The 20,642-nt window shown below is 40.9% G+C and overlaps 1 protein-coding gene across 6 annotated transcripts in view; it reads right to left on the bottom strand.

Moving 5' to 3' along the window:
- NRP1 (neuropilin 1) overlaps positions 1 to 20,069 on the bottom strand; it is a 157,785-nt gene extending 137,716 nt beyond the window's left edge. For all 6 annotated transcript variants that reach the window (XM_033208422.1, XM_033208426.1, XM_033208427.1 and 3 more), the window contains exons 1-2: positions 19,480 to 20,069; positions 15,883 to 16,057 (exon numbers count right to left, since the gene is read on the bottom strand). In XM_033208422.1, the coding sequence (XP_033064313.1) occupies positions 15,883 to 16,057; positions 19,480 to 19,552 (248 nt within the window). In that variant the 5' untranslated portion in view covers positions 19,553 to 20,069. The remainder of the gene's footprint in view (positions 1 to 15,882; positions 16,058 to 19,479) is intronic.
- Between the last annotated feature and the right edge of the window lie 573 nt (positions 20,070 to 20,642).

Here is a 20,642-nt window from a genome sequence, read left to right as displayed (position 1 = left end):
GACTACAGGTGCATGCCACCTTGCTTGGCTAAATTTTAAAAAGTTTTTATACAGATGGGGTCTCACTGTATTGCCCAGGCTGTTCTCAAACTCCTGGCGTCACGCCATACTCCCATCTTGGCCTCCCAAACTATTGGGATTACAGGCATGCGCCACTGTGTCCAGCGTCATGTAAGTCATTCTTTTCTATGGTTGCAGACAAACTAGAGAGCTGAGAAGGAGGGAGTGTTTTCTGTTTGTTTCTAGAATAGACAGATAACAGAAACATTTGGAAATATTGTGGAAACCTAAGTGTAAGACAGTAACATTGAGGAGCTAGTAAGAAAGATAAAACCAGCTGTGGAAGCTGGGGTTTCCTGTTGTAGGTGTCATCATGCATCTACTACTTTGCCTCTTTCTCTTGGGCTGGCATGAACACACTGTGCCACATGCCTTAAGAAACACTTAGAAAACATTGGTATGGAGGGAGAGGGGATAGCCCAGGCAGCAGTAGAATCCTCTCATTGCCCCCTCCAGAAATAGGCAGGCCTGGGCTAGTTCCTCCAAGTAGCATCTTTGTCTAGGACAGGAGTCTTGTTATTTTTCTGGTGGTATGGACTAACACATTTACACCATTCTGCTAGGAATGCATCCCATGTTAACTTCTCTAACGAAGAAGTTCACTTTCTGCCTCTTCCCTCGCAAGCCTGCTGTGAAGTTAACATGTGCATTTACTGGGGTTGCCAGCTGGAACGGAAGCAGGCTCTAAATTATTTGTGTTTAATTTATGTAAAGGTGGTTTGGACCTGAGCCCAGATGTGAATATACAATAGACCAAGTTTACAGAATTGTGACACAAAGTCCCAAGAGTTGTGGGGATGTCAGAAAACACTCAGCAATCAGGACGTATGCCTACAACGTTAATACATTTTATGCGTTCAACTCCAAAACAGATTATGGAGATGACTGTGAGACAGAAAGAAAAGCTTTCAGCCAAGCACTACCTCTGCAGATTTTTTGAGATGAAGCTAAAGCTACTCAAATGTAAAAATTCAAGCTTTTAAAAATAGAGGTTTTTAGGGGGAACATGTAAGTCTGACTCAACTACCCAGGAAAAAGGAGGGTTTACTATGTAAATGAGAAAAATAAGTGAGCATTTTACAGTATGATTAAGTTAAACCTTTGTCCAGAGAGCTGACTTGGTCTTCCTGTGCTAAAGGAACACACTGGAGAAGTCTCATTGGATGTCCATTGGCCAATTGGAGAAGACCCATTGGTTGTCCATTGGCCAATTGGAGAAGACTCACTTGATGTCCATTGGCCAATTCAATTTGTCAAGTACTAACAGCACCTACTATATGCAAAGCACTAAACCAGGCTCTGAGTAGTAGAAAACAATACTAGTCCCTGCTTGTGACTACTGTATGATCTTGGGAGAATAGTGGAATAATATTAATGATTACAACACAATACAGAATAGCACAAGGAACATGAAGTATAAACATGGTTCTCAGAAGTGTCACAGGACAGAGAAAGAAAGACCACATTTACTTGGTAGCTGGTTATCAAAAATGGCTTCATGAAGGAAGCATCATTTCAGGTAGAACTAGGATGATGAGTAACATTTTGACAGGGAGTCTCAGGTGTGTAAAGGGCATTTACACCCACCACACCTGTGAAGGAAACATCCTATGTACAGGCATGGGGTTGAGAAAAGGAGGAGTGAGCTTCAAGAACTAGAAAGTGACCAGTTTCGGCTAGACTAGATAAGGGAGCCACTGGGGATAAGGCCAGAGAGAAGGCCTTATCCGGCCTTATCTCCTTATCTGGCTTCCTGTGGCTCCCCTACCTATTCTAGCTAAAAGTGGTTACTTTCCTGGGGAAGGACAAGAAGCACCGACTGAGGCAGGGAGGAAATGGGGAATTTTAAATGCTTCTGAGCAGAGGGCACGAAGGAGGAAAGCCTCTTTTGGAGGCTGACACAATCACTCCAGGGATAGGTTAAACAGTGTTTGCATCTGGCAAATATCTGCAGAAATGTAACAGAAGAGATAGGAGAGACATAGTAGATAAGTGAGAGGCCTTTAAACTGACTAGATGTGGGGGACTAATAGGAATCAGGAGACATTCCAGAGTTTCAAATTTGGATAAGTAAGAAATGAAGGAATCGGTAAAACAGAGACAAGGCAGAACAGAAGTCATTTGCATAGGAAGATGCAAAGTTTGTTTTTGTTTTTAATTTAGGAAATGGTCAGTCCTCCAGGTGGTCAACATCCTCCAGAAAGAATCTGTAAGTCTGAGGCCAATGCTCACGTCAGATCCAGGAAGCTAGGTATTATCTGAGCCTAGTGGCTGAGATCAAAAAGGGTATTTAGAGAGCAAAGATTTGGGGCAAAGGCAAAAACCCTGGCCAATGCCTACATTTCAGTGTTGGAGGAGAAACAGAGTCAAAAAAGAGAAGACGTCAGCGAAGTGGGGAGAAAACCAAGATGGCACAGCATCATGAGATGCAGGAGAGAAGAAAGTCCCAACACTGGGGAGTTGCCAATTACGTATAAGGTTGCACAAAGGTTGGAGAAATTAGGGCCAAGAATTGGCCAATGTTTTGAAGCATTAGAAGAGTCACTGGAGTATTTGATTTGAGCAAACAGTTTCAGTCCACTGGAGGCAATGTTATGCTGAAGTTATATACTGTTATGCTGAAGACAGCTAAGTAAGAAAGTAGAGTTCTGAACTGCAGTCACCACTTTCAATACCTTGACAGTAATAGGAAAGAGAGAAAAAGAGTGAGACAGAGGGTGAGAGAGATATATATATGAAATAGTTGCTTGCAAGGTAACAAGGTCCAAGAAGAATTTTGCTACTCACAAAGAGTTAAATCCTACAGAATCCATTTGACCCACAGAGGCCCATAACAGTCCCACAAGAAAGAAAGCCAATCCCTTCTGATGGATCTCCCAGCCACATCTGTAGCCATGTGAAGTGAAGAAGGGCTGAGAATGCTTTTGAAGAATTGCAGATATCATGTGTACCACATAGTGAGGTGGGGATAAGGAGCTACAATAGTAGCCTCTTCTCTGCCATGATCCCAGGATTCTTCCTGCAAGCATGCTTCTTGTTGTTTCCACTAAGAACCAACTCCTCTCCCTACTACTGGAAAATCTGTCATAACTAGAAATGCGGGAAGGAGATAGCAAGGTCAGAAGACAGGGGATACTAGAAATAGAGGGGAAATGATGTGAATGGAACATGAGTTTAAAAACATTTATTAATCAGCTGCCTTTCCTTGTGGATTTATGCTACAAAATCCATGTCATTTTCTCTTTCTTGGAAAGGAACATAATGCCACTATTTGGTTGAATTGATTGGCAAGGACTGGCAATCCTGTGTAATAACCACAAAGCTATTGGCTTAAATACTGCTATTTAAGTATGGGCTGGCTTATGGTCTGAATGCACTGAACATATTTACAAGTCCTCAAGCACACATGAAAAAATAATATTTTTTAAAGTCATTGATGCTATTATCATCAAGTTTGTGACACTGAAATAGCATCTTCCATGAGGTTTTCCAGAAACTCCATCCATCTAGATCTTCAGAAGGCTGCAATTATAAGAAACTTAACTGGTCAACTTATTAGAACACTCAGAAATTCTCATTGACTGAATGCACACTGAGCATAGATACTATCTCTATTGTGCGTATGTGCAGTGCTTCAGTGCTTTTGAAATATTTATAAGTGTCTCCTCCTAAGGATGCAGACGTTATTGTTTACAGCCTGAACTTATTTAAGGAACAAAACCTGCGGATGCACTTCCTGTTATAGTAATACCTAGGTCTTATTATTTATAAATATGTATGTCTCTTATATTCATAAGACACTTCCATCTACATTAGCTCATCAACACTGTGTTACTGAGATAGGTAGAGAAAGGAAAGCACTTTTGTTTCGGAATTAAAGCTGTGTCTAGGTGGCATTACTTAGGCAGACTCTGATGTAGGAAACCTGGTCATTGTCACATCTTCCTGGGCTGTACTGGTTAACATTGTCAAATCTGTGATGTTGATGGTGCCACAATGAGCCATTCACGTATTGGGACCCAGCCCATATGACCCATCTCCAGTCTCACAGACAAGAATGAATGGCAGAGGTGCGACTGTAACGCACATCCCTAATTCACCAGAACTCTTTTGCACAGGGAGCTGCTAACAGGATCCCCTGACAATCCGAAATCCCCAGTTTGCGTGAATGAACTAACACACACATCAGGTTGCTAGATTAGCTGAAGATGGAAGTGGGGATGTCTGGAAGGACTGAACCTATGTATCCTAATAGTTACTCAGTAGTGTCCCCAGACACGGACAAAGAAATTGACATTGGGATAAACGGGAAGAAGAATGCAAAGCTGTTTCCTAAGGAAAACAGAAATGACAATTCCAATCAGTACTAAACACACAAACAAACAAAATCCCTCACTGTTTCCTTAGCTTAGTGCCACTCCTCCCTGAAAAATAAAATTATGGACTACCCTTTGTATTAGGTTGGCGCAAAAGTTATCGCGGTTTTGGACATTACTTTCAATGGCGAAAACCACAGGAACTTTTGTGCCCACCTAATAGCAGTGAGGAAGGTGCTAGCACAGCTTTGGTAATATAACGAACTCTAATAGAGCCAGGGCTGAAATATGTTCCAAACATCTGAGTTAGGCTTGGCAGCCTGTTCCCACAGTGTAACTGATCAAGGAAGAGGGTGAGAGGTGAAAAGAGCTGGACTTCCTGGGTCCAGTGGTGACTTAGAGAACCTTTCTACAAGAAGTTTGTAAAATGCACCAATCAGTGCTCTGTAAAAATGCACCAATCAGAGCTCTGTAGCTAGCTAAAGATTTGTAAAATGGACCAATCAACAGGCCATGGGTGGGGACAAATAAGGGAATAAAACCTGGCCACTCCAGCTAGCAGCAGCAACCCGCTGGAGTCCCCTTCCATGCTGTGGAAGCTTTGTTCTTTCACTCTTCACAATAAATCTTGCTGCTGCTCACTCTTCAGGTCCGTGCCATCTTTAAGAGCTGTAACACTCACTGCAAAAAGGTCCAGGGCTCCGTTCTTGAAGTCAGCAAGACCAGGAACCCACCGGAAGGAACAAACTCTGGACCCAAGGGGGCATGCCAGGCATGTGTAAAAGCCTGCTCTGGGGCCCCACGGTGGCTCAGCCTGTAATCCCAGCACTTTGGGAGGCCAGGGTGGGTGGATCACCTGAGGTCAGGAGTTTGAGACCAGCCTGGCCAACATGGTGAAACCCTATCTCTGCTAAAATACAAAAAATTAGCTGGATGTGGTGGCGCGTGCCTGTAGTCTCAGTTACTCGGGAGGCTGAGGCAGGAGAATCACTTGAACCCAGGAGCTGGAGGTTGCAGTGAGCCAACATTGGGCCACTGCACTCCAGCCTGGCGACAGAGCAAGACTCTGTCAAAAAAAAAAAAAAAAAATCCTACTCCGGAATCCAGTCTCTCTCCAGACAATCCGTAGCCCTTACCCCTGCTGTTGAGAATCAGAGGCCCCAAAATTCAAAGTCAAGTGCCTCTGATTAAGTTGGAGGGAGTGAGGAGGAGCGGATGTGGCCAGACTCTCTGAATGCGAACAGGCAGCCATCCACTCCAACGTCCAGGGAGTGGCTGTCTTTAAGTGCCTTCTGAAAAGTTGTTATCCAGACGGACAACCCACTTCAGCAGTTATTGAAATTGTCCCTTTCACTCTCTCTTTGCTGAATTTTTGTGATCTCTTCTCCGTATGACCTACTGTGGGTCACAGATGCTTCTCAGGGACACATTGCGGTTTTTCACCTCGACTCTTCATATACCTCATTTTGAGTTCAATACAAGTGTCAGCTGTTTAAACTAGTGTCTACATGTGCAAAGTATTCTGTGGGACTGTAAAAGGTAGAAATATAAGTAAGTAAGACATGGCTTTCGTCTCGCTGGAGTCTGCCACCCAAAAGGGAGATGAGCACTTGTACAGTTAGAATGAGGACTCTACAGAGAGTGCTATGGTCAGACTGTCACATTAACTGGAATTTGTCAATTTGACTGGCTGCCATCTTTCCAAAACAGTGAGTTGATCTAGAAATTTACATTTTATTTATTTATTTATTTTAGAGGCAGAGTTTCTCTGTGACGCCCTGGCTAGAGTGCAATGGCCTGATCTCAGCTCACTGTGATTTCTGCTTCCCGGTTCAAGCAATTCTCCTGCCTCAGCTTCCTGAGGAGCTGGGATTACAGGTGCATGCCACCATATCCTGCTAATTTTTGTATTTTTACTAGAGACAAGGTTTCATCATATTGGCCGGGCTGGTCTCGAACTCCTGAGCTGCTTGCCTCAGCCTCCCAAAATGCCGGGATTATAGGTGAGCCACCGCGCCTGACTAGAAATTTACGTTTCGAATTATTTTTACCATCTTTTCTGTGACCAAATGTGTAAACAAATAAATGTCCACTTTCTCACTTTATTTGAGAATAAAAAAGACAGACAACTATGAACTGAGATTTTTTTAAAAAGATAAAACAGTGATCTTAGCCAGGGGTTACCACATCTTAAACAACCTAATCTCTCATCAAACCAAGTCAGCCTCAGCTCTTCCAGGTTTGTAGAGACTTGTGTCTGTTTTTTAATCTTTGAGTCGAGAGTGTGTGTTCTTTTTCTCTTTAAATGTAAGAATGTAGTGCCTTTAAATATTTTGAAGTGATCTATGTAAGATTAAGATTTTGACCACGTCTTAATTCTTTCCATGCCACTTCCCAGGTTGCTTGTATCTTGCATAATAGTTGTCCCGCTGGTAGCGTTAGAGAGCCAGAAAAGGACTTGGAATCGTGACTATATCGACTGGCCTTTGCCATCTTCGGCTATTCCGGAGAAATATAAGAACTGGAATTGAGAGACAGTTAGCATCCTCTTACAGCCTGGGACTGGAAACTCTCTCCGTGACATAGCAGTCTATCACAGAAGCAGCAGGCCATCACCTCCAACCTGGCTGGCTGCTTGTACAAAGTATCCGCCCAGATAAAAACAAAATACACTGGAGCATCTGTTTCTTCTCAGAAAACACTCTTCCATTTCTCCGCGGAACCCAGTGCCTGAGCAGTCTCCCTTTAACCCTTACAGAGCCACCGTGACAAATGTAAGAATCGAAATTGTATGAATGAGGGAGCCGTGGGAGAAGAACACTTCCCTGCTATTTACCTGAGATTAAGTAAATGACCAGCGCTTGGAGGGGAATGAGGCCTTCTTACCTCTGGGCCTAAGAACAAGCATTGGACACAGTGGTATCTAATATGCCCTTTTACCGGTTGAACAGATCAAACCCACGTGCGGCCTGGTTGTTAGGCTTTAAATAAACATTGTATATATATGTGCTTTGTGCTTTTAAACTCCATCAACAAAAAGCACTAGAATTTAGACATTTATTTCCCAGGATTTCCATTCCTAAGTTAAAGCAAGTTTTTATTTATTTGTTCTTCGGAAAATTTAAGGATAGAATCTTGCTTTGTTGCCCAAACTGGAGTGCAATGGCGAGATCATAGCTCACTGTCACCTCAAACTCCAAACTCCTGGCCTAAGCGATCTTCCTGCCTTGGCCCCCAAAAGCACTGGGATTACAGGTGCCCACCACCACAATTTGTTAATTTTTTATTTTTTGTAGAGAGAGGGCCTTGCTATGTTGCTCAGGCTAGCCTAGAACTCCTGGCCTCAAGCAATCCTCCCACCTCCGTCTCCCAAAGTACTGGGATTACAGACCTGAGCCACCACTCCCGCCAAGCTTCAATTGAGTGGAAAACCACCAATTGGTTGAAAGTTTCTGTGCACAGTTTTCACAAGTGCTTATTTAATTTGAACTTAAAGTTTAAAAATTAAGTCCTTCCTCAGAATTAGTTGGTTGATACTTAAACTTTCTTGAGAACTTGTTAATAAAAGAGTTGCTTGAAGAAAAAATAAGCTGGTAACGTTTTATGAGAATTTCCTCATTCATAAGACACATCCAAGTGTGACTTTGATCACAAAGACAGAAAGATTTGTGAGGCAGGAACTGTTTATTTGGGTTCTGTTGATAGAACTTTTCCAAACTTCAGGGATCTCAGCTGTCAAATGAGGATGAGAGAAAAGTGAGTTCTCATCCCCATAGTGGGCACATATTGAAGACTCAACAGCAAGAGCCTGGCATAGGCTGGACACAGTGGCTCACGCCTGTAATCTCATTACTTTGGGAGGCTGAGGCAGAGAATGGCTTAGCCCAGGAGTTCGAGACCAGCCTGGGCAACATAGTGAGAAGTCCCTCCCACACCCATCTTTCTATGTTTTAAATAAATAGTTTTTTCAAAAAAAAAAAAAACAGTCATAATGATTCCTTCCCAAACACTCTATGATTATTTAAATTAAAGAAGAAAGCAACATCTTTATCAAAGAAGATCTAGCAATAAAGACCTGGGCTTGATGAGGAGGAAGACCACGTTACAAGGCAAAAGTTCTTCATGAACTTGAACTCTACAAAGGAATTGAGACGGAAGCCAAAATACTCTGTTTTTTTTTTTGTTTTGTTTTGTTTTTCTTCCTCTGCTCCTCTGCAGAACTTAGTACAGCTCTGAATGAACGTGTTCCACTTCCTAAGCTATCTGTGAAGATTCTGAATTGTTTCAACCATAAGACAGTACTAACTGCTCTAGATACCAGATACAGGCCAATCAACCAGAGAAGAGCAGGGAACCCTCCTCTCAAGGTGCAATGAACTGCCAGGCCACTGACTCTTACAATCAGGATGGATAACGAACAACCAAGCAAAAGGCATTTGGAACCTGATCCAAACATGAATTTTTGTTTCTTGTTTTTCTTTAGGCTTAATGATCGGCCTGGATGAATACTACCACTGCAATTAGTTACGTTTATTTTTTAGCTTCCTTTACACACACATATGTGTTTGTGTGTGTGCTTCTGTGGATCCATGTCAGCAGGCATGCAAGTATCAAGTTTTATGCTGGAAAGAAAGGAGCTGAGAATGTGCATGCCGGCTGAAGGCATATGTCTCACTTGGATCAGTTAAGTGCCTGCTCCCTAAAGTGAAATCTCGTTGGAAATGCCATGCACATGTTGATTCAGTTTGATAAGATTTCAACCAGCCTTCTCCTTTAACTCGCAAAAGTTGCTTCCTTTAAATTACAGAAATGCCTAACACAAAACAACCTCGTAATACTCAAAATTCATTATGATCAAATGTGATTGCTTATACTAAAGAATAATAAAGTAAATTAATTTTATTAAACACTGGAGGCTCTGTTCAAATTAAATTCAGTGCTAATGGGGAAAAAAATCAAAAGGAAGAAAGTAGATAGTTATCTGCCTGAGTAATAACCAAGGATGCTGCAAGTAGTAGTAGCAACTTTGGCCTGCAGTTGTTGTGAGGAGGGTTCATTCTTCCACCAATAGTTTTTTAACTGACTGGAGCTTGGTGGCGGTGCCTCTCATATTGAGAAGTCACTAGAGATCAAAACCAGAAATAAAAAGATGAAGAAAAATAAGGCAAAGGAGGATGTTTCTGAATTTGCTTGCACAGAAAACCTGCATAAAAAGCAGGCTCCAGATTGAAAACTTTGAAATAAAGACAAGATATTTCCTTCAGTAGTCACTGAAAATAATTAGAAAATGCATCAGTAGGATTCTGCTTTTTGATTAGAAATAGTGTCTATTTTTTTCTATATCCACTCCAAAGACTTTCACTGTCTATATTCAAGGATAGTACGCACAGGCTTCTTATTTTGAGACAGAATTTTGTTCTTGTTGCCCAGGCTGGAGTGCAATGGCACAGATCTCGGCTCACTGCAACCTCTGCTTCCCAAGTTCAAGTGATTGTCTTGCCTTAGCCTCCCGAGTAGCTGGGACTACGGGCATGCACCACCATGCCCAGCTAATTTTGTATTTTTAGTAGAGGTGGGGTTTCACCATGTTGGCCAGGCTGTTTTCAATTGAACTCCTGACCTCAAGTGATGCACCTGCCTCTGCCTCCCAAAAGTTGGGAGTGAGCCACCGTGCCTGGCCGGTACATAAAAACTTCTAAGACTCTAGTTTAGTTTTACCTGATTTTGAAATGTATAAAAATGAAGTCGCATAAGGTAGGACATCAATTGCCCTTGAGGGCAAAAGTTGGTGACTAAAAGTGACATCAGAGGGCTTTTAGGAAGCTGGAAATGTTGGCCTCGAGATTGGTTTCATGGATGTATCCACCTTGCAAAATTTTATCAGCTCTTATACTTGTGTTGTGTATTTTTCTGAATATATATTATACTTTACTAAAGGTAAATATTCTCTATTTCATATGGAAAATAGAGATGTATTTTGACTTAAAAAATTCCGTTTCCCATAAAACAAGGATTTTGTTTTAGTGTAAGTGATGCTCTAAAATACAGGACTAGAGTGAGGCACTTCTCTTGGATACAAAAAGCCAAAAACTCAGTGATTGAGATAAATAGTATTTTAATGTAACATTTTAAAAAAATCCAAATTAATCCTAAAAAATCCATGCTAATAATAATAAGGAAAGATTAAAACAGAAAATATTACTCAGGAAAACAGAAAATGGAACTTATACTCCAAAAAGTGCCAATAAGTGCAAATGTGCAGGAATAAATGTAAATGTGCAGGAATAATCAGATTTGAGAAACCAAGGGGCAGATTATTTTTCATTCCATAAGTTTATATCCTCTGAAAATAAAAGGCATTAGCACTGTTTCAAAGTTTGTAATAATGTAGGTAATTTAACAAGTAGCATTAAAGAAACAATGTGTGAATTATTCCAACAAAATTCTGAAAAGAATATCATCTCTATTTGCTTATAATTTCACTATGGTTAAATTTCTTATGAAGTTACAAGAATGCAATCAGCCTTTGAATGCATTGAGTTAGGAAAAATATGCTTATTATTGGTTACACATAGGAGAGATTACGAATCTAAATCATAGATGAAAAAAGCAACTATGCCATGATATGAAACAGCACTTCAAATCAGACACTGAAGTCGGTAAGTAAGATTTTCTTCTTGTCGGTAGGAAAAGCACTACTGGGTTTGATTCCCCCAACGCTACCACCTTTTTAGACTTTTGTTAGAGCTTTGCATTCATTTCCTTAATGTTTTTAACCCAATGTCTGTGAAATGTTTATTGCTCCCTGGATGGTGACATCTGATCTGAATGTAACCACACACCTCTTTGCTCAGCAGTATTTGTCACAAACCATTATAAATTATCATGTTGATTGTGTGCATTGCTGGGAAACTGGAGAAGTTTCATAAATTCTAACTACCGTATCAATGACATTCTTGTTTATTATACAGATATAAACTTTTATGAGATTCAAGATGTCTGCCTTACCATTGAAGAAAAACTTTAGTGGAGTAAGATCTAACTAGTTCAATGAAAATACTGAAAGTCATTTTCAATGTGCAATGGACATGTCTTTCCGAGAACTCTCCACTGGTCACTTCTTTGTTGCTTTTCTACTTTTAATTATGTTTTGACACTTCACAAGTGTGCAGGATTTTGCTGGCAAAAAAGAAATCAACATTCCTTCCTCTCCCTCAACACCTGCTTCGGTGAGCATTCTCTAGAATCCTCTCAACTGAATAATAAAATCATGCATATATCTAGCTAGAAATCCCAGGCCTGTGTTAGCCCTGCAGACAGACGCTCCACTGCTCTGTTGACTGACTGATTTACACCAATTCTTGTTCAATGAAAGAATTAAGGGGTTATAGTATTATGGTTCTGATGCTTATTTGAAATGAAACCTCATTCAGTGGTGGCATAGACACAGAATGTTACATTTTAAAACTAACTGGGGCACAACTTACACATTTAATTTTCCTAATGAAATATCCACCTTTGATAGCCACTGCAAAAACTTAACAACCATTTTGCAAAGTATGGTCCAGAATTTCTTGTGAACTGGGTCAGTCTTGGTGCTATTCACATGAGAAGTTGTGACTGTATACTGTATTGTTAAGATTATGAAATGATGTTTTTTACCTAATTATACATAAAACAATAAAAATCTGAATAAAAATATTTTTCTTCTGCCAGAACTATGTGGCTGGTCTAATGACTTAACCATCCCTATACTCTGCAAAAGAAAACTGCTTACTTGGATTTCAAAGGTGTTTCACAATAAGCAAATGTGCTAAGACATCGATTTCTTAAGCTTTCTCAGGGTGAAAGTTGACTGTACAAGCACTGACCATTTCAACAGAAAATGCAGGGTGTATCATGTGCGAATCATCTCATTACTGGATCAACAGATTTAGTTTGACGTATGTTTAGTTTCATATTTCCAAATGCTCTAACAATCACCAACTTGTTAAAGATATCATAATAATGGCAACTTATTTTGAGGGTCACTTTTACCTTTTAAAAGGGCTTTCCTATCTACTACTTGATCCTACTAGTAGCCCTATGACATCAGTATAGCAAATATTTTTTACTGCCAACAGACATATAATGTAGCTGAAACAAGGAAAAGTATTAAATATCTTAAATAAGATGAATAGTTTGTTCTTAAAAGGAGTGGTAACTGTGCCTAGTTTTGTGCCACTTCAAATCCACTTTTGTAAATAGCCTGATATAAAGTACAAAAAAAAAAAAAAACCCTAATAACAAAACTATGTGTTTAGGAATCTAATCTAAACTTTGAAGTCTATGAATTTGTTCTTCAAAGAATTTCTGGTGTTCCCGTGTTTTTGTTTTTTGTTTTCTTGGGGTATTCCAATCCCCTGTAAAATTTAGAACAGTGGATTCATCTCAGAGCCTTCGCAAAAGGAGGTAAGTATTTTGCCACATTTGTAGAATCTCAAATGCACCCTTCAGCACTGAGCACGAGTCATTCATATGAATCAGCTTAGATAGATAGTGAAAGGAGTGCCTTATGCTGTTCTTCCTGTATGTTTCTGGAGTTTGTCATTGATAAAAAGATCACATTGCAACACTTCAAAACACAGCGCGAAGATATTTTCCATGGATCTAATCTCCATTGACTTCATCAGGCTAAATATATCAGCCTTTCAACTTTGGTCAGGAGATGGCACCTTCACAGAGAGCAAAGCCTCAGTTGGGACAATTAAGAAATCACCTTACTCTGTAGCATTAAAAAAGCAAAGTCACCATCATAAGATTGTTAGGTAACATCTTCTCGGTCATGTCAGTTTCTCAAATACTTTGCTGATATCACTAAAATTGTCATTTTCTGTGAATTACAATAATCCTTTATTGTACTTTTAAAAAAGAAAACTAACCAAAAAGGTGCTCCTTTAATCCCTTCATACTCTACCTGACACCATGATATGACAAAACATTATTTAAGGTTAACTGTGAGCTAGACACCACTGTGAGCTAGACACCCCTGTAAGCTAGACACTATCTTAATAGTGTGAGATGCTGTTGTAATAATTAGTGTATGCTGGTTATTTGGAAACTGATCATCAGCCTATGGATTTATGCTAATTCTCTAGGCACCAAAATGTTGAATGAACCAGATGACCTCATTTCCCTGACCATGAAAAGCTAGTTTACCACACCAACTCAACAGGTTGTTGAGTGCTTTCTACAGGTAGGAAGATTTTTATATTACTCTGTTCTTTCCCAGAAGAAATGTGCAAATAGAATTGTAAGCCCTTTACATATATTAAGTGATTCAACTGGCTTCCCTTCTTAAATTTCTACTACTGTTGTGTGCTGGATCTGGTGCCCAACAGCTCATAAGAACCAACTGTGCACATTTCTTTGCTAGTCTGGGCAGTGACATCACATGGGTAATTTGAAATTGGCTATGATGAGAGTATTTACACCACAGAAATTGGCATGTGCTACATACAGATCAGGACTTGACTTGTCTTCTCCAAAGAGCCAGCTGTTAAACATTTACCACCACACCACTGCCAATAACTAGTGATTATTCTGAATTCTTTAAGTATTATGTTACATGTATTGATGGTCATGATTTCCAGATTAGAAATTAGTAAACGTCAGTTTATTGAATTCTAACATCACTTTATTTTTTGGAATAATGTTATTACTTGAGTAAGTTTTACCAGAAGTTCTCCTACAGCAGTTTAAACATGGTCAAAAAGCAAATACTACTACTACTACTACTGATAATAATAATAATAATGAAGTATATCAAATATAATAGAAAACAAGTATCCAGGTTGTGTAGGTGATTGACACTGTAAAAACCACCATAAAGAATATTAGCAAAATAAATAAATAAATACAATGAACTCTTTGTTTCCAAGCAGTCACTGTAACACTATTAATGGTAACTTCCATATACAATTAAAAAGTCAATATAATGCCCTGAAGCGCTTCTGAATCACAAAGCAAAGATGAAATTGGAATTGGTGTAATTTTATTGCACTGTAGTATACATTGATTATTTGGAAACTGATCATCAGCCTATGGATTTATACTAATTCTCTAGGCACCAAAGTGTTGAATGAACCAGATGGCCTCATCTGTCTGACCATGAAAAGCTAGTTTACTATACCAACTCAACAGGTTGTTGAGCGCTTTCTACAGGTAGGAAGATTTTGATATTACTCTGTTCTTTCCCAAAAGAAACGTGTGTTCAAATAGACTGTCTTTAACAATGAATATACTTGCAAAATAATATTTAGGTCTAGTGGTAGCAGTAGTCTATAGATAGCATATACAGTTACACCAAACTGACCCACTTTAAAATTTGCAAAAACCTCTCAGTCCCTGAGAAACACTTTAGAATTGATATTTAAATTGATTATTTTTCTTTGATAAAACTATTTATATAGGTACAAACTTAATAAAAGATGGATATTCAGGTTCAAGTCTCTGGAGACTACACCACTTTCAGTGTGTCAGAATGGGATAACGTGTAAAAGACAAAGACAGGGGGTCTGTTGGGTGTCAAGAGAGACCAGCAAATATGTATCCGAGTGGACTGCTACGTGCAAGGTAAAAACATACTTTCGATACTGTGAAAAGCAATATCCACATACCAGTTCTTTCACATAAAGTGAGGAAATATAATTTCGACTGTCTCGTAGTGAGAATGTCTTTCATAATAACGAAATCTGGCATAAGTTAATGTTTAGAAACTTAACAATAGAAAGAGATAGCAAGACTAAGCAGATGGATGAAACACTGATGTGTATTTGAGTTCCCATTGTATTCATCGTGTCTTACCAATTATTTTCTAACATTTTCCATAAAAGTATTTTAATCAGTAATCCACCATTTACAAAACCCCTCATCTGGCTTATCATGTAGGCCTTATTATTATTCAATGACAATTTGCTTTTTCCATGTCAAACTTAATAAGAATAATTGTCATTATTCAATGACAATTTGCTTTTTCCATGTCAAACTTAGTAAGATGCAGTTCTTAATCATAAGATATGCCACAGTTTGATGTATTTCAGTGAGATCTCCAATCCCACTATCTGTGGATGCGATATATATTAGTGATCCACTGTATTTCATAAAAATGCAAGTGAGATTTTTGAGTTTCTAACTCTTCCCCTTTCCAGGAAAAAAAAAAAAAAGAAAGCAAAAAGAAACATACATAGTGTATACATTTCTTAACAAAAGAGTTCCCAAACCAAAAGTGCTAACAGGAAGGAGTATGAGAGATTACACATTTAACTATAATATTCCTGGTTTGGGAAACTCAGAAATCACTTAACGTAATTCAATTTCTATACCATTGACATATAATCTGGCTGAGACTGGAATCCCTCCTGGATCCATTTATAATCCCCATTGTACACATTGACTCCCCCCCCCGTAGACAGGCGTGACCACTAGATGGTGCTGTGGTGCCCTGTTCAAACACATTCCCACTTACTTGCAATCTCTGTCCTCCAAATCAAAGTGAGGGTTGAAGTTGATCATAATTCTCTGGTATGGGTCCGGAGCCTGAATCAGCCATTCACATTTTTCACTTGGGTGATAAGAATGAGGATAACCAGGAGATGTAAGGTACCCGGGGCTTTCAATTTTTATAGTATCGCCACATTTATCTGCAATAAAAGTAAGATTTTAGTAGATCTTTCCTGACAATCTCTTAGGTAATCTAGCTTTATATATAAATTACCGGTTATTAAACATTCCCTACCTTTTTAAGGGGAACTTTAGAAGGTCCCCGTAAGTCCTTCGTGTGGCCCTGAGTGCAACACTCCACAAAAAAAAACACTCTTTGATCTCAGGAAGGTTGACTCAGGCAGAAAGCCAACTGAGATCTGAGAGGACTCTTCGCCTGGCCACGAAGTTTCTTCCTAAGGAAAAGGTCTTCTAGCATTAAAAACATTAAATCCCCTCAATTGATGTTAACATGGTCCCCTGGGAGCTTCTGCTAGACTTAATTATCCCCCAAGAAGTGTAATCACATTAAGTAGCAAGTTCTAAGTGGAAAGTGACTGAAAGATGCTGTTCGACCCCTTGTGTTGTTTTTTGATGATAAGCCTGGTCTATGTCATTGATCAGTGGGGATTGTCTTTGATTGGCTTAAAGCCAAACCTTTTGTTGTTGTTGTTTTATCTGCCCATAAATCTAAGTGATTTTGAGTTATCTCTGCTCTTGAGATCCAAATCAACAGAGAACAAAGTATATTTGGTGAAGCAGAAATAATTCTGCTTTACTTCTCCAAGTAAAGTTGTTCATTCTTAAAAATCAGATCAAAGCAAAGGGGCAGAAAAAAAAAGTAAATAGCCACATGGCATTAATTCTAATTACCTAAATGTTGGGTGAAAAATAACCCACCACACAGGTGTGGGTATCACATATGGTAACCCACATTCTCACATTCTGGGAAAGGTGAGCTAACTCGTTTTGAGCCTTCATTTCAAAAATGCTCAAGTGAAGCCAAATAAACCAAATAAACTCGTCTCTGGACTGCCTTATTGTTCAGCATAGATTCTCATTGTCACATTTTATGATGGATTTCATACTGGAGCACCTCAGCCTGAAATGCTGACACATTTATTGATGCTTAATTTTGAGCAATAAAAATTTGGTGCATAAACTATACAAGAGAAACAGGTATGAAAGCAGTGAAATATATAAGCCTATCAATCACAGATTTTCAGTAATGGTATATATAGATTTTAACACTGCATCTAATAGATTCTCTGTGGAAAGAGAATGGCATTCTTTGCTCTCAGCATGAATTTATAAATCTACAGAATTTTATTACAGGAAAACCAGGTCAAATGGAAATGAAAGATAAAGTGCACATCAAAAATGCATAAAGCTACATGCATCACAGAAATCATTTCCCATAAATTAAAAAAGAAGACAATATAAGTTATATTGTTTTTCTCAATCACTAGGTGCTTGACTTTGTTCCTTAGACTGGGGGTAGTCTTATTCTGGTTTCCTTTGCATTGGATTGTAAAAGTGTAAGGTTTGCCAGGAAGAAATGATGTTGTAACTGGAGTTCAAAATCTCAGCTCATGATCATGTTGGACTCTGTTATGTGATTCTACTGAGACTCTTGCATTATTCTGAATGTGCAGAAAACTTGGAAAGTGACCTTGTCTCATTAAGTCTCCTCCAGCTCTGGACAAACATCATGGTAGTGTCTGGCATCTGTTACAGGAGTGAAATAAAACAGCCCTGGTTCTAGTCACTCAGCAGAGTCACTTCAGAAGACATTTAGGTGGACTTGGTACCACACCAGAGCTCTTTAATCTGTGACTTCTGAGAAAGTGACAGTGTAATAAGATAATGTGGACTGCTAGACTCCCTGGCTCTGTTAAATCTCTCTAGCAGTTGATTAAGAAAGAGCAATTTCTAATGACTCTGGACCATTAGTCCTAAATAAGGTTAATGAATTAATTTAGCAGACACTGGTTACTTAGAGGAGGTGGACATGGCTTTAAGAGGTCTGCTGAGTTACAGTGGCATTTTCTGGCTCTGGTCACTTCAAGCATAGCAACATGGCTTTTGCTGGTCGAGCTCACCAACTAAAGCCAGATTTTCAGCATTCCCCACATTTCTGGTAAGAAAATTAAGAAGTGTGTGTGTGTGTGTACTGCATATATATTTGTGTAGTTCACAACCTAAAGTCTGATAGCTCTTTGCATTGAGCTTCAAATCTATCTTATGAACACCCCTGCTATGGATTTAGTCTCAAAGAGTTGTGGAGGACAGGGTTACTATTATTTCTAGTCCAACCATTTGAGCTCTTTCAGTTGGACGAGAAAGCTATTTCATTCCCTGCCAGAATATAAAAAGATGCTACCAGCTCAGGTTCATTAATAAATTGAACTCTACATTCATAATTTTTTTGTATCTTGCTTTCCTGCCAGATTATAGAAAAATGCCATCAACTTGGGTTCACTAATAAGTTGAACTCCATGTTCATAATTTTTTTTGCATGTGTTTTGCTTTAAGCATCTCTTTAGAATACTGCTTAGTAGCTGCTGAGGGAAATCCATTGCTGAAATCACAAAACCTTGAAAAAGCATATTAGAGAGATTAACTTCCATCATAAAGATGTGATTTAAATTCCTGTTGGTATGAGGCCCTCCACTCACGGTCTCTTATTAAAACAATATACCACAGTAAGTAGTGGATGTTCTTTTCTTCTAATTACTGTGATTGAAATCTAAGCCAGACAAAAGTAAATATTTGATCATTAGTTAATAACAATTGCTGACGACTTACTGTAAAGATAATTGCATACCGTTGCCTGCACTTACTTTACAGTGTGAAGTCAAACATGCCTTCAACCAGATCCCATTTTAAAACACATTATTTAGGTTACATGGTACTGTTTAGACCCCAGTATAGTTTTTCATTTACTTAACAGTGAGTGGTTTTAAAAGCTGAGTGGAAGCTGCAACTAGCTTAGAGATTTTCAGATATCCTGGTGCCTTACACTGTATATATCAGATTCCTGTATTGACACCATGTAACTTTCAGTCATACTCCAGACAGATTAGGGAAGATGTACAAAGGCGGGGGAGGGAGTTTCATCAACCCACAAACCGGTATCTCTGGCCATCACCCACCAGAGGAAACGGCTTAGGGGCGCAGCAAAGGAACCAGGAAGTAAGATCTCCTGGTAAAGTGTTCATTAACTTTCAACAGCCATCAGATTTTTGAAAGGGAGTCTCTTCTAATTGCCTTTGGGAGGAAACATTATTAAGATAATTGGCGTGCTGATCGGGGAAGGTAGGCAGCTCTGTCTTGAGGCAGAGGTAAGGAAAAGCCCCGCAGCCCAACGATCAACGTCAGGAGGGAGCCCAAAGACCTGAAATCCTCCTGCCCTAAACCGCCTGATCTCATTTCTTCATCTCTCCTCCCAGATAAAAGTTTCCTTCGCCCGGGAGTCGGTTGTTCCCGGCTGATCCCGGGAAGCCCCGCCTGAGCCCCAGTCCGGGGCGGGCAGCTGGGAGCCTGGGCGCCACTGTCACCCGCGCCTCCGCCTGTCACTTACCGTTGCGAAAAGCGCCGGCCGGGGCGAGGGCGAGGGCGAGCGCGGCGCAGAGGAGCGGCAGCCCCTTCTCCATTCTCCCTTCGCCGGGTCCGCAGGCAGACGCGGGAGAACTAGGACGTGGGGGGAAATGCAGCAAAGAGGGGAATCCAAGCGATCCGAAGAGCCCCAACTCCGCCTAGAGCTGTGCAATCCTCAGCCCGTCTTGGAGAAAGGAAAGCAGGGAGGCAATGCCTGGATCCGAGAGGAACGCTTCTCTTTTTGTGTCTCAAGTCGCCTGCATCCTGTCATTTAGCTCCGGCTTCCTCTCCCTTTTCCCACACTTGTTCCTCTTCCAGGAGCCACTGCCCGGGCCATGTCTCAAAAAAAAAAAAAAAAAAAAAAAAGGGAGGGGGACTGTGGGTGAGAGGGGGAGGAGGGAGGTAGTGCAACACACACCAAAGCCAATTTCCAGGAAGAAAAAAAAAAAAAATCCGGCTTGTTTCTGGACTCGTTGGAGCCGCGGAGCTGGCGCCCAGGGGAGGTCCGGGTGTCTGCGGGAAGGAGAGGAACGAGCAATGAAAAGATGAGCGGGAGACAGAGGAGTTTCACCAACTGCACCCCCCCCTCCCCTCCTGCGGCCTCCCCCCACTCCAGAGCCCTTCCCTCGCTTCATCCCGCCCCTCTCCCCGCTCGGGCTCGCCTGTAATTGCCTGACAGGAGACTGGGAGGAACAACTTTCCCTCCGAGTGCTCTCCCCGTACGTCTGTCTGTCTTTCCCGGAGATTCTGCAGGGATCTCCGCGGGAAGGAAGGCGCTGGGAGTCTGCGCCCCGGGCGCGTGGGTGCGGGCGTCGGAGGAAGGGGCGCGGAGGTCGGTGCCAGCCGCGGGGTCTGGCCAGCCCACCTCGCGTGCTCGCTCTGCACCCCTAGAGGGAGAGCTGGGCAGCTCCTGGAGGCGTAGATCCCGCCGCCGCGCAGTGCTGAGCGCCCGGGAGGTGGCGGCGGCTTCTCGCAACTTCAAATCCTGGGGCCCGCGCCCGCGGCGGCGAGGAGCGCGGGGTCACCCCCTGCCACTCGTCATCGCGCCAGCTTGAGACCTGTGGCGGGGAGCCACGGGGCACCCCTGGACGCCTCCGCCCAGAACTGGAGGGCGAGGAGGGGAAAGCCGGGCTGGAGTGGAAGCCA

This window comes from Trachypithecus francoisi, unplaced genomic scaffold (assembly GCF_009764315.1).
Source record: "Trachypithecus francoisi isolate TF-2019V2 unplaced genomic scaffold, Tfra_2.0 Lachesis_group9, whole genome shotgun sequence".
Lineage (NCBI taxonomy): Eukaryota > Metazoa > Chordata > Mammalia > Primates > Cercopithecidae > Trachypithecus > Trachypithecus francoisi.
Note: the sequence above shows the minus strand (reverse complement) of the source record. Positions and strands in the feature narration are given on the sequence as shown.